Genomic DNA, 15281 nt, shown 5'->3' on the forward strand with positions numbered 1-15281 from the left:
TGCACAAGGGATTGCAATTCCATAAATCAAGTTAAAGGTACAGGTTTCTTGATCAATGTCACCCCTTCTTTCGTTCTTCTCCATTTTCCCTTTCCTGTCCTTACCCTCAAGAAACTAAGTTTCTTTCACTTAGAATTACTTTCCCACTTAAGAAACTTCATACTTCAGTCTGAGAAATCCATTTTGTACGAGTTGCCTAAGAATGACTGGCTTTGGACCTGGGAGAAGAGAAATACACAGAAAGAGCAAACTTCCAATCTGCCTTCTGAACAAAGCTCATCACTCTGAGTGAGAGGCTAGGAATGTCACAGTAAAATCACATATTGGATGAGTGTAGATTCTTGAGCTCAGCAAATATCTCACCACTTCCCCACAATGGACCTTAAGACTTAGTTTCTTAGATTTGTCTGCCTGGGATGGCTTTACACATGATCGACACATCTCAGCCTCCTTAGTATCTAGGGTTCCAGGTAGGAGCCAATAGTGCCTAGCCCCTTTATTTCTGTATTAACTTTTACTACACTAAATAGTCATTGCTTTCATTATTCACTTATCATATGTTTTCTCCACAAGAATCTAAGCTTTATAAGAACAGGGGCCTTATTTTTCTCTGTCATTATCATATACAGATGCTTAGAAAAAGTGTCACATATTAGATTCCAATAGAAATTATTGAATTGATTCCATTTCCATCTCAAAACCATCTTTCATTGTAGTTTCCAAAAGAAATCTTTCATATCTTTCTTTTTTTTTTTTTTTTCAGGTAAGGGGTAGGTTTATTCAGTAGACTTGCTGGGACCAGGCAAGGTTGGCACTCCACACAGCTGGGAAAGGCCTAGAAAAGAGAGAGCGCTGGGAAAAGAGAGAAAAAAGAGAGAGAAAAGAGCTAGAAAAGAGCAGAGAGAGAGGCAGCATTATGAACAGCAGCACACGCGTGGTATTCAGGTAAGGGGTAGGTTTATTCAGTAGACCTGCTGGGACCAGGCAAGATTGGCACTCCACGTGGCTGGGAAAGGCCTGGGAATGAGAGAGAGCTGGGAAAGAGAGAGGAAAGAGCTAGAGTAGAGAGAAAGCAGAGAAAGCTAGAAAAGAGCAGTGAGCGAGCAGAGAGAGAGCAGAGAAAGAGCCGAGACCAGAGAGAGCAGGGAGAGCTAGAAAAGAACACAGAGAGAGCAGAGCTAGAAAAGAACAGCAAGACATCCTTCATATCTTTCAAGGCTCAGCTCACATGTCACTTTTTTTGGCCCTTCCTAGAGTTTGAATTCAGAGTCTGGGCACTGACCCTGAGCTTCTTTTGCTCAAGGCTAGCACTCTACCACTTGAGCCACAACTCCACTTCCATCATGCCACTTTTTTTAAAGGTAAAATTTATCCATCATGTGGTGAATGCCTATAGTGCATTAGATCACAGGTTTCTAAACTTTGTTCATAATGCCATTAAACAACTTAATGTTTGTGTCCTGACAATTTGGTGTCCATTAAAAATTCTATCTATCTATCTAGAAAAATGTTGTATTTCACTCCTAATTAACTACATTTGTTTACTAATGGGATATGTGGATCTGCTGGATAGTGCACAATTTCTCAAAACCTCACATCAGAATGTATAATGCCAATGCCATGGGAACTTAATCCACCAACATATCTAGTGCAGACTAAGCGAAGGGCACTCAGAAAGTGTGGGCTAGTTGAGGGTTAAACAAGAGAGTGAATAAGTGAGAAAATAGGAAATGACCCTGACATGTAACGTTGTGTCTTACTTTCAGCTATTAGAATGGAAAGACTAGATTAGGAGAAAGTCAACCTATTTCCTATTCTTGGCTGGAAAGGATCTATTGCACAGGCTCATTTAGAGACTAGTGCACTAGTTATTTAATACAGCATCTGTCTAGACTGTAGAGATACATCATCATTCCAAATGTTGTTTCAATCAGTTCTTCAAATTCTGACCAAGGGAGACCTATCGCAGAGTTATCATTCATTACGCACATTATTTTTTGGCCTTTGGCATAAGTGAGCAAGCACGACCTGACTTTGTACCTTGCAAAGGCCCTATAAGGCAGATGGACATATGGGCCAAATAAAAATTTACCTTATATTCCCCCATTAAAAGCCATATAAGCAACTCCATGAATGCCAACAATTTTTACAACTTCAAAGGTGAAAATTACAGGTCAAGATGCACGAGCAAGGGGTCTTTGTAGCAGGGATCTTGCGCTTCTGCCTTACACGTTGGCTCTCTTCCCTCTGTCTACTGTTGGCTATAAATCTTTTCACTACAGCATTGCTGATCACCATGCTAGCATATCACTATCACCATGCTAGCATATAGGCATTTTAATGATCTATATTCAGATCCAAATCCAGCATAGCCCAAATATTCTTTAAAAGCAAATCTAGTTTTAGGTCCCAGGCCAGAAGTTCACGCCTTTAATCCTAACTATTTAAGAGGTGTAGATTGAAACAGTTTTAGAAAAAAAAGTTTCCCCCAAACCTTCTTTTGTTGAGAAAAAAATCAGTGGGAGCTTATTTCAACCACTGGCTAGGTGTGGTGGCACACAGCTGCCATCCTAGCTGTATGGGACACATAGGTGGGAGAACCATGTTCCAAGGCCAGATGGGCAAATATATGAGAACCCATTTGAAAAAAAAAGAAAAATAACTATAGCTAAAAGGATTGGGGCATGGTGCAAGTGATAGAATGACTTCCTAGCAAGCAAAGAGCCTTGAGTTCAAACCCTAGCACAAAAACAAACAAACAAAAAACAAAGCAACAACAACAACAAAAAACCCAGGAATCTGGAATTCTACAGCTGCAATGGACCTTTGATGTTATTCAGTTCAAGCCTCTCATTGTTTGGATGCAAAACTGAGGTCTAAAGAAAGTTATAAACCTGCCAGGATTATTCTGCTCCCTCCAGCCATAACAGCTACTGCCTTTGTTTCCTCCTAAAATGCTGCCCATAAGACATTCCATAGCGACAATGTTGGAGACCATAAAAGTGAATTGTATGAAACTGAGGATGAAGCAGAATACGCAGGGAAAGACATTCTGTTCCTGAGACAAATGCCAAAGCTTCCAATCCATGCCTCTCCAGTACAGACAACCATCAGCCCTCACCTGAACAACTTATCGTCTTCTTGGCATTTCTGTGTTTACTCCTGCTTTCTTCTCATTCCCTACATTGAGCCTGCAGCTAGACCTTTAAGTTCAATTCTATTTTCACCCAATTAAACTTCTCCAGCAACTTTTCTTTGTATTAAAATATAACCTAAATAATAGATATTCTGCATGATCTAGTGTTCTTGCATGCCTTCGCTTGGTCTTAGCTTCCAATATTTTCCCCCTTATTCAGTGGACTCTGTATCTACTAGTTCTATTCTTCCTTTGGAAATACCAATATGTTTTGCACCATTGAGTTTTTTTATTCGCTATTCCTTTTGTATTCACATTTGTTTGTTTGTTTGCTTGTTTTTTGCCTTGAAGGATAACAAACTCAGAGTCTTATGCTTACTTGTGTACAGCAAATGCTGTTGCACTGAGCTATACCTCTAACCCTATCTTTCCTTTTACATTCTTGCTGTCTGGTTTTCTTCATTAGAGTGAAAGCTTCAGGAGAGCTGGGTCTTGTTTTGTTGTTTATTTCATTTTTAAAATTATTATTTATTTTTAAATGACCATTAGTTGTGTAAAGAGGTTTCAATTCAACATGTTAGTTTATGAGTATGATGTTAACTATGGTCACTGTCGCTTAAATCCCAACTTATATGAATGTTTAGGATACTGTAGAAGAAAGGAAAAGAGTAAATTTAAAATGTTAAATGAAGTCCCAGGAGTTTGGGTTTGATATTGAGTTTGTGTAACCATGACAGAGTGACTAAAGGAGGCCTTTCTGAGGAGCCCCTGCATTCACTCAGGTGTGGGAAATCTCTGAGACCCAAATCATCTGCATGATTGGTTTGCTGGTTACTCCTATTGCTCCTCCCACTGGTGCCCTTACCCTTCCTTTCTCCCAGAGAGAACCTTGCTGCTTTCTTAGGAAAGAGTAGGGAATTATAAAAATGGGAAAGATTAGATGAGCTTCATCCTTAGGAATGAAAATAGTCTTCTTGGACTAGCTAGAGATAGATTAAGAACCAAGACTAAGGAGAACTATGCAAACATTAAGGAAACTTTGACTTTCTTGCAGTGATATTCTATATCATATAGAGTGATTGCCAATCTACTCTTCAAAGTCCATGACCTGATTTTTCAGGGAAACTAGAAATATTACAAACATAGGAAGATGTTTTTGTCTTCTCCAGATTGCCTAGGGGGCTAAGAACCTGAAGAAATGTGTGTATGGAGCAACTCTATAAAAATAATATGAAAAGCGCTGAATCTTTGGAGACAAAATGGTTCAGAAGTGTCGCCAGAATCTGTCTAGCTAAGAGAGATCTAAATCAAGAGTCTAATATTCAGCTGAATTGTCCTGAACTTCTCAGTTTGAAAAACTGGAATGTGATTATGAAAAGATTCTTTCTTACAAGAGTTTTGTTTGTTTTGTTGGCATTGTTGCTTCTGTCATGGTCAAAAGCCAGAAAAAAACAATATTCCTAAATTATTTGAAGACTCTAGGTTCTCATAAAAAAAAAGTCCAGTATCAGTTTAATTCGACAAGCTGTAAAGATTTGGCTTATGTACTGCTATGACTTGAATGTATTATGAAATCAGAATATTAGCCTACATGTGTCTGCAAAGATGCTTACAACAATTGTAAGGAACTTATGGGCTTTTTTTTTGTGTCTGTCAGTTGTGGGAATTGAACTCTGGGCCTGGACGCTGTCAGCTCAAGGCAAGCACTCTACCACTTGAGCTAGCACCACTTCCAGTTTTCTGGTGGTTTATTGAAGATAAGAGTCTCACGGACTTTCCTGCCCGAGCTGGCTTTGAACAATGATCCTCAGATCTCAGCCTCCTGAGTAGCTAGGCAACCAGCCTTGAGCAATTTTTGAAGAACTTTAAGGACAGAATAGGTAGACATCTATCTGTTCATAATGCTCTAGGCTTTCATCTAGAGCATAGTTTGGATCTTTTCCACTAGTTTACACCTGGGAGAAAAAGGACTAGAAGTTAGGGAGAGACTGTAAAATCATAACTTATTTTTAAAAATTGATATCTAAGATATCATGAAAAGGATAAAAAGACCAATAAACTCAAGTATATTTCCATCAAAAACCCTTTTTAGTAATATTGTAGCATTTCTAAAATTAACTCTGGCAATATGCTTATAAAATTTAAAAACAGTATTTGCTTTCCTAAATCAATCAACAATTAAATGATGTAGTATGAGGAAGTTAAATAAAATAATTAGACTGGGAGAGAGTGAAGGTAGGGGTAACATTGTCAAAAAGAAATGTACTCTTTATCTGACTTATGTAACTGTAACACCTCTGTACATCATCTCTACAGTAACTATAAAAGTTAAATTTAAAAAAGACAGAAAAGAATGGCACAAATATTGTCAGACATCTAGTGTCCTAAGTAGAAATGGAGAAATAAGCAAAACAAACATTTCTATTGAGTAGTTATATTTAGTCCTGTCTCAATAGTCACACCTTCTATTCCTTGCATTTTGTCTAGTTAGCCATTAGAAATATATATAGTTTTCTTTTGAAATTTATCATCTCCCAATTAGTCTGTTTTGGCCTTCAGTTAATTCTAATGTTAATTTTCTCTATTCCTGTGTCTGTTTCTTAGCATTTCTGTTCAGACTTGAAACACTGCTGACCGTGTCCTTTCTCTAAGACCAACCATTTTTTAAATAATATTTTTATTGTGAAAATACTGTACAGAGGGGTTACAATCACATGAGCAAGATAATGAGTACATTTCTTATCAAGCATTATTGCCTCCTTCTTTGTTTTTCCCCTACCATCCCTTCCCTCCCATCTCCACAGTACATCTCATTGTTGCAATGGGTCCACTTGTATCCCTATTTAAACAATTTGTTTTTCCTTCCACTCCCCAAATTATACCAACATCAAATACAGTGAAAACAGGGGTTACACCATGGGGGAGGGACATACAAAGCAACCAAAAATCACGTGGTACCTTATAAATATGTTAGAAACTATAGCAAGAAAGGAAAAAAACACTGTGTCCTTATCTTGGGGTTCATTTTGCTTAACATCATCATCTCTGACCTTTCTGCTTGCCTCAGACATATACTAGTTATTGCAAATAAGGGAAACCATGAGACTTATGTTTCTTTGGGTCTGGCTTACTTCACTTCATATAATTTTTTCCAAGTCTTTCCATTTCCTAACAAATGGGACAATGTCATTCTTTCTGATAGAGGCATAGAATTCCATTGTGTATATATACCACATTTTCTTGATCCATTCATCTACTGAGGGGCATCTGGGTTGGTTCCATATCTTAGCTATGGTAAATAAGGCTGCAATAAACATAGTTGTGCTAGTAGCTTTAGTATGGTCTTGTTTGTGATCATGTGGGTAAATGCCCAAAAGTGGGATTGCTGGGTCATAGGGGAGCTCTATGTGGAGTCTTTTGAGGACCCTCCATACTGCTTTCCAAAGTGGTTGAACAAGTTTACACTCCACCAACAATGTAGTAAGGTTCCCATCTGTCCACATCCCCTCCAGCATCTGTTGTTATTAGAGTTCTTGATTATAGCCATTCTAATTGGGGTGAGGTGGTATCTCAATGTTGTTTTGATTTTTATTTCTTTTATGGCTAATCACCCTGCACCAGAATCAACTCCAAAGGGATCAAAGACCTCAGAGTCAAAGCAGACACACTAAAAACATTACAGGAAGGAATAGGAGAAACCCTAGGTCTCCTTGGCACAGGCTGAAATTTTCTTAATAAAGACCCAGAAACCAAGGGGAGGGGGAAGATGGGAAGGGATGGGAAGGAGAAACAAAGGAAGAGGCAACAATGCTTGATAAGAAAAGTACTCATTACCTTGCTCATGTAATTGTAACCCCTCTGTACGTATTTTAACAATTAAAAAAAAGTACATAAAAACAAAGGGAAAAAAAAGACCCAGAAACACAACAAATCAAAGAAAGGTTGGACAAATGGGATTGCATGAAACTGCAGAGCTTCTGTATGACAAAGGACATAGCTAGCAAGATCAATAGAAAGCCCACGGATTGGGAGAAGATCTCCACTAGCCATACAATGGACAAGGGTCTCATATCTAAAATATACTTGGAACTCAAAAAATTAAATCCCCCAACAACAAATCCTCAAAGAAACAACTGCCCGATTAACAAATGGGCTAAAGACTTAAAGAGAGACTTCTCTGAAGAGGAAATAAGAATGGCCAATAGACATAAGGCCAACCTTCCTAATCTTAGTCCTTCCCCTTTATTGCCCAACAGTTTATTTATTTTTTTATTTGTTGGTAATCTCTACCCAATACTCCATTGAATATTCCAGGCCTTTCTGCTCACTTTTGATATTTAATTTGCCTCTGCCTTCTAAGACCTTTTTCTTTACCAAGATTACTTGTCTTGTTACCTACTATCTCCTCTGAGACCTGTAGCATAGTACCAGGGGCACTCTTACTTCTTAAGGTAATTAATTTCCCTTTTATAGCAACTCATCTTTCAGAAGTTTAATTCTTTTTTTTAAATTCTAGAATTGAAACCCAGGCCTCATTCCTGCTAAGGGAGCATTCTACCATGAGCCACAACTCAGGCCCAGATGTCTTATACTTCAAACAAGTAACTAAGTAAGCAAACAATTCTTCCATGACTGAACAAATGTAGTGTTTTTGATACACACACACAGACACACAGACATACACACACACACACACACACACAATACAAAAACAGTACTATGGTTTGAACATCCCCTTAAAAACTCCTGCTAAAATTTAATTATAACAATATTAATAGGTAGGATTTGTACCAAGATTTTAAGTCCTACACGCACATCTATGTTTATTGCAGCACTGTTCACAATTAGTCAGGATATGGAAACAACCCTGATGCCCCACTACAGATGAATGGATCAAAAAATTGTGGTATCTATAGACAATGGAATATTATGCAGCCATTAGAAAGGACATAATAATGGCATTTGCAGGGAACTGGATGGAACTAAAAGAAATCATGTTGAGTGAGGTAAGCCAAGAGCAAAGAGACAAATGGCACATGGTCTCCCTGATAAGTGGCTGTTAAATCCAAAACATAAGGTGATACGACCAAATAAACAAGACTCAAGAAAAAAAGGTCCTCCCCTCATCTGGTCAAATCATTAGTAAATGACCCCATGCTGCTCACCATATATATATGGTGTATATGTGCAAATCGGAGGGAAACTAAGAGAAAAACACAGAACCAGAGGGAAACAGGGGAAAACATAAAACAGCAAGACCCATCAGCTGTACTGGACATTGATTAAAACAAACTAAGCAACTCAACGGCAGCAATGGGAGGGAGGGAATGAGTGGGAAAGAGGAAACAGCTGACACTAAGCAAAATGAAAGGAATGTTCATGTCACCCGATGTGGAAGAAATAACTGTATTGTCAAAGCTCATAGAACTCATAAACTTTATAGACCATGATAGAGACAATTTGCCCCCTGAAGGTTAGAATGTGTTTGTGACTTTAACTAAGTATCACTATCCCACAATACTGTAGAATTTGTGAAAGTCATGTAATCACTTAATCACAATAAAAAATTGCAAACAAATAAAAAAAGATTTTAAGTCCTGTAGGGTCGTTCCTCATGCAAAGACAAGTGGTGTTATCAAAGGAATGGATTGGTAGGAGGGGTCTGGACTAAAAGGGTGAGTTTGGCCCAACTTTACTTTGCCATCCGTTCTCATTCGCCCTGTTACTGAGTTCTGATGCATCACAGAGGCTCTTTCCAGATGCTGCCACCATGTGCTTTGGTTCCAATTCATTGTAGAAATCATTCTTTCACTGGTCTTTCCTTTTTCTTCATCCTTTTGACATTTTTCCATATGAACACCTTTCAAGAACTTTCTTAACTTCTTGTTCTACATCTCTTGTGCCTTTGATGGCTTATCTGAAACCATTTCTTTTCCCTGTCTGGATGCAACTCTACAAAAGCTCCAAGTTCTTTTCATCCATTTCCTGTGTTAGCTCCACCCTCATGTCAAAATGAAGCTCTATATCATGCTTTCACTTCAGAACCTCCCGTGACTCCCATTATTCACTGAACTACTATAAACTTGGAAGCCTAGTACCACATCTCTTCACAATGTAAACTTAGAATATCTTGCTTTTCACCTTCTACCCGTTAGTTTTCATAGCACAACTGAATAATTCATGCCTTCAAAGTATTCCACTGGGATTGACTGTTACCCCTCATACCCAGAATGAGCCATTCTAACCTACAATCCCTATCTCGTACCACTACCTCCTTTAATTCCCTGCAGATTGTCTCTCTTGTTTTAATTCACAGACAACTTTATTCCTTTTTAGCAGCATTTGTCATATTTTGCCACAGAGTATGGCTATGTGCACATCTATCTTCCCTCTGTACACCCCCCTTCTTATATTACAGATGTTTTAGGACAGCAACTACATGTTATTTATCCTTGTACTTATGTACTGCCTCAAACTTAGTTGGCATTGAATGGTAGTTGTTGGACAAATGAAGGAGTTTGTCAAATCTGAATCTGATTAATAATATTTATTTTGTGATACCCTAAGTGGTTTCTCTTTTATCATCATTCTTACTCAATTGTCATGGGACCGATATGTGAAAAGGAAGAAAGCAGGCAGGAAATTAAGCAGTCTTGTTTTGAAATAGTCTAGTTAGTTTCAATCTGCTCAAGTGATTAAAAATTTACATTGAAGAACATTAAAACTGACTTCATAATTAGCACAGTATGAGATAGATAACTCTTGGTAGAATACTAATTGGTTTTCTGTTCAAGATACTTTTTAAAAAAACATTCAACACTTTTTGATAACTGAATTTTTAAAAAAAATCACAACCACAGAACATCATACTTACCACATTGCTGCATGTTCTATATCGAATATTTCGTCCTTCACAGCTCCTAAGTCATAAAAGGAAAAATGAAAGCCCATTATTACCCATGAAACACTTAAAGTTGGAAATATTTAAAACAATTTCCTCTTAATATTAGTGGAAAGGCCTTTTTTCTATAGATATTTGAAGTTCTGTTATAAAATACTAAATTGAGCAGATTTAAAGAAGTTGTGCACATATAACAATTTCTCTATAAGGTCAGAAATAAAGACTGGTTTTGCTTCAAAAATTTTCAAAGTAAGTTCTTAGGGCAAATAAATATCAGGACCAGATTTAATTAAAAAATTTTGTTAGAGACATCTATTGCCTTGTTTGTGATATAAAACTAAAGAAATTTTCAGTAAAAAAAACCTTAGACCTGAATATGATAAAATTGGTCTTAATGTTTAATATTTCTTTAAAGATAAGAAAAAGTCATACTTTTTATACATATTTTTTAGTTATACAATATATGCTCACTGTAGAACTTTCAAGTAATACGGATTCTGAAAAAGAAATGAATGTCTTCATGGCTACTTTATTTGACAATGATTATTATTTTGATTCTTAGTGATTCTTTGTAGATTGTTCTCCCCTTAAAATTTTTGGAGGTATTTTCCTACTGTGTTGAATAAGCTTTAAAAACACTCTAATGAAAGCTATGTACTATTCCCTCAAATGATATAATATGATATAATTGTATAGTCATTCTTCCATTTCTTGTCATTAAGTAATTTCCATAGGATTTGATGAGTCAGAGTATAATAAACTATCTCCATGCACATGTTTTATCCAAGTTTTTGACCATGTCTTTAAAGTTGATAATTTTCTAGAAGGAGAATTACTGAGCTAAAGAGAAAGAATTTGTGTAATGCTCTTGAAAATTATTGCCAAATTGCATTCCATGAAAGTTGTGCCATTACATACTCCCACCAGAAATACATGGGAGTTTCTATTTTACTAAATTCTTGTGAACAAAAAGAATTGATTTTTGATAAACATTCAATAATGACAATTCACAAAAAGTAATACTCCACTCTTTTCAAACTAAATCATACTTTCTAGAATACAAACTACATTATGGAAATTTGAGACAATGATTATAAAATACCTAATAATTATGAAACTCCAGGAATAACTTTAAATTTGTTGTATATAATAATTTATTTAATCTTCTCCAATTCCTGAGAATATCATTAATTATTTAATGTTCCCCATTTTCAGAGATATAGTTTATCATTGTTATTGTCATTTTACAGATGAAAAAAACAAGAATAGAAAGGCTATGACTCTTCAGCAATTCACATTTAACTGTTAAGCTGTAGAGCTGAGGTTTGAATCTAGGCTCTCTGACTTCAGAGCTTACACTCATAATCACAATTCTTCTTGTCTAGAAAGTATGAGGCCCTGATTTTAATTCTCAGTACTGTTAAGTACACACACGCACACGTGCACATGTGTGCACACATACACACACACACTCACAAATATATGCAAACCCTACAATAATTTCAATGCTTTAATACTTCCTAATTTTTGTTACTGTTGTCTAACATATATCCACAGAACTTCTATTATATGCTGGGCAATGAATTATTTGGGGAAATACAGATAATGAATATGACTTGATCTTTGCAGTTAAGAAAATTAATCACATAGTTACAATTCAGTATAAAAATTCTATGCAGGAATTGTGGTAAGTCTGGAGATCTAATCAGAAGAAAATTTCATCTAAAGCACAATTACAGTAAGGTTATCTTAGGTCTAAAGATTTGGCTTCAACCAGATTAACTATATTAATATAATTTAAAACTAGGAAAAGAGCCAGGCAATGGACAGTGGCTCATACCTGTTATCCTAACTACTTAGGAGGTTGAGATTTGAGGATCATGGTTCAAAGCCAGCCCAGACAAAAAAGTTTGTGAGACTCTTATCTATCCAGTTAATCGCAGAAAAAGCTGGAAGTGGTGCTGTAGCTCAAGTGGTAGAGTGCTAGCCTTGAGCAAAAGGAGCTTAGGGGCAGCACTCAGGTCCAGAGTTCAAGGCCCAGGACTAGGAGGAAAAAAAAAACGAGAAAAGGAAGGCATTAGAATCATAGTAAAAGGGAGAATTATATTATATGATGGTCATTGCCCAGCCCAGCAATGTCCTAGACAAAGGTCCCATGAATTTTATGCCCTTCATGTCCCATTGACAAGTTTGTTACTATCTTGATAATAAATGACTCTTGGTCACCTACCTAACAGCAACATATGCTCAGTTTATGGGAGGAATATCTCTCTTAGGGTGCATGTTGACCCAGGACTCTGCCAAGAAACATCGGGATTCTCCTTAGGGCTGAGAGGCAGAGAAGGCCAGCCTCATTGACCTGAGTATTCTAGTCCATGTAATGGATAACTCTGTTCCTTGTTGTAAAATAATAATAAGCTGACACTTCAACTTAAAACCTTCACCTCGAGGGAGAAGATATTGTAAGTCACTGTGAGTCCACTCCCAAAAGAAGTATTTGCTCAAAAATATATCAAATTTCTGCTTCTGAAAATATGAAAGTTAGGTTCCTTCCAGATGAGGGCTAATTCATAAATAATGAATTCTACAACTCAGAGGGCTTTGTTGGAATGGCCCAGGATGTCAATATTTGTTGAATGTGGAAGTTTTTTTTTTTTAATTTTGTAATTACTGGTGCACATGTAGTGCACTGCACATGCAGTGGTTTATAATACTCACTTGGAAGCCAGACTCCTTTTTGAGAAGTATAGCTCTATACTTCATTTTTTTTCATCTGAAAAATAGGATAACAGTACTCATCTTCTGAATTCTTTTTTTTTTTTTTTTTGGTCAGTCGTGGGGCTTGAACTCTGGGCCTGGGCACTGTCCTCAGCTCTTCAGCTCAAGGCAAGCCTTCTACCAATTGAACCATAACACTGCTTCTGGTTTTCTGGTGATTTTGGAGATAAGAGTCTCACGGACTTTCTTGCTCGGGCTGGCTTTGAACCGTGATCCTCAGATCTCAGCCTCCTGAGTAGCTGGGATTACAGGCGTGAGCCACCGGTGCCCTGCATTCTTTTGAGAATTGATCCACTCAAGAATTGTGAATCACTTCATAAACTACATTGGGGACGGTAAGCATTACAACAGTTGATATATTAGTAACATATATGATAGACATAAAATATGACAGCTCTTGAAAGGAAGCTTAGAATATATAGAAAAAAAATCTGTAAGAAAGGCATATAGGCATAACAAATTTGGTATATTTGCAAATTTCCAAGCAGTTCTCTTTGTCTTTCTTCACATTTAGAGTTTATATGGAGAATTTTAGTTCAGAGAAATACCTTCTAACTTCTAACTTCATGGCACGCTAAGGGAAATGAATCTATAAAGGATCTGAAATATAAAGATACAACAATGGCTTCTTGCTTAAAAAAGTGAAGTCCAGTATTATTCTTTGATAGACAATACTTTTCAATGTTTCTCATCCATTAAAAAATTTCCCTAAACTCATACCCATGAAGAAAAATTATGGAAATAATTCTGAATAGGAGATTATAGACTAGAATTATATATTTTCTTCTACTTGCAGATGTCTCCTACTTTCTCAGGTCTAAGTTTCCTCATTTGTCTAGTGCATATATAAATTTCAGAGAATAAAGTTATGATCACAAACTAAGAGAATGCACAAAAGCTCTGCTCAAATGCCAAGGAGGTTTTTTTTTAAAAAAGAGATGCTACTAACAAAGTAAAACAAGGAAAGTAGAAAATTACCTGCTTCGATAATTTATATGCATACCCAGATTTTATATGTATCCCTGGAAAAGGGAGACAGTGTATAATGCCAAGTTTTAATATTATTATTTAGAAACAAAAAAGTAAACCAAAGACAAAAAACCACTTTCAGATTTTCCAAGGAATATCCTGTAATAGCACCTAATATTGATTTGCAAATAATTTATTGATGCCTCCAAATGTTCTTCCCTTTATTGTATCATATTATCTTTTAATTATGAGATTATTTGAGATTTGCATGAAATATAGTGTGAATGCTTAAATTTGGCAAGGTGATCTAGGGAGTTGCGAGACATTACCAAATTAAGAATAATAGCAGAAATACTAGTGGGTACTATGTCTTCAGTGTCAGTTATAGGTCTCTGTCCTAGCATTAGCACATATCTTTAATCTTCCTATGATCAAAAAGATTTATTCCCTTAGTAGATAAGGAAACTAAGAAAAAGAAAGCAGAGATTAGGAGCCTAGGTTTGACTAATTCCAAAGTCTATGAAATAATAAGAGGAACAAGATATACTCAAGATGTTTAATAAACTAACATTAGATTAAAAATCAGCAGAGCTGATCAGGGTGCTGGCAAGGTGCTGAACTGCTTCTCATTGATAGTATGGCAGTCCTCAGATGCCCCTCAGATCTGCTAACTCCACTTCCAGTAAAGTGGATCCATACACACATTGGCATGTGTGTATGGACAACACATTCATTGTGATATTTAACGTGAAAGAATGTATGTGTAGAGAGGCTCATTTGAATATGCACATTTGCTAGCTTTAAATATAAAAATTTATTTTAAATAGTAAAGCAATTATTCCACTACAAGGATTTAATTCTTGCAAAGTGTAAATGTCTTCATCCAAGGCCTGTTTCGGGCACAACGCCTCATCTGAGATTTAAGCAATAAAACATTCTTTCCTTGTTTTATATACATATATAGATAGAGATAGATATTTTACATATATTTAATCTTTTTATACATTTATATTTACATATATTTAATCTTGTTATATATATTTATGTTTATTTGTTATATATACTTATGTTTATTTGTATATTTCATGCAAATATATAAATACATGTAGATATTCTTTTCTTTGAAGGTTTTTTGTTTTTTGTCAGCTATGGGCCTTGAACTCAGGGCCTATGCACTGTCCTTAAGTATTTTGCTCAAGGATAGCACTCTATCACTTTGAGGCACAGCTCAACCTCCTGAAGTTTTTAATATAAACCAGATGACTGGGTTCCCTCCTATTGAGTTGTTAAAATTCACCTCTGAAGATAAAAACAAACATTAGAAAGGTCGATCCAAAGTGCTTCTGAGAAGTTACAGAGCCTTGCTACCACAAGACCCATGACAGTGTTCTTGTAGTACAAGTGGTGATGCTCACAGCGTATGTTTTCATGAGTTAAATAATGTATCAACCATAGGCTCCAAAGCTACCTCAAGTCTGAGAGAACAAAACAGAAATA

At 36.3% G+C, this 15281-nt stretch overlaps 1 protein-coding gene across 1 annotated transcript in view; it reads right to left on the minus strand.

The window, feature by feature from the left end:
- Adamtsl1 (ADAMTS like 1) overlaps nt 1-15281 on the minus strand; it is a 391483-nt gene that overhangs the window by 325923 nt on the left and 50279 nt on the right. Inside the window, exon 3 of the mRNA XM_042692956.1 lies at nt 10011-10056. Within this exon, the coding sequence (XP_042548890.1) occupies nt 10011-10056 (46 nt within the window). The remainder of the gene's footprint in view (nt 1-10010; nt 10057-15281) is intronic.

This window comes from Dipodomys spectabilis, unplaced genomic scaffold, assembly GCF_019054845.1.
Source record: "Dipodomys spectabilis isolate Male_0828 unplaced genomic scaffold, ASM1905484v1 ptg000158l, whole genome shotgun sequence".
Classification (NCBI taxonomy): domain Eukaryota; kingdom Metazoa; phylum Chordata; class Mammalia; order Rodentia; family Heteromyidae; genus Dipodomys; species Dipodomys spectabilis.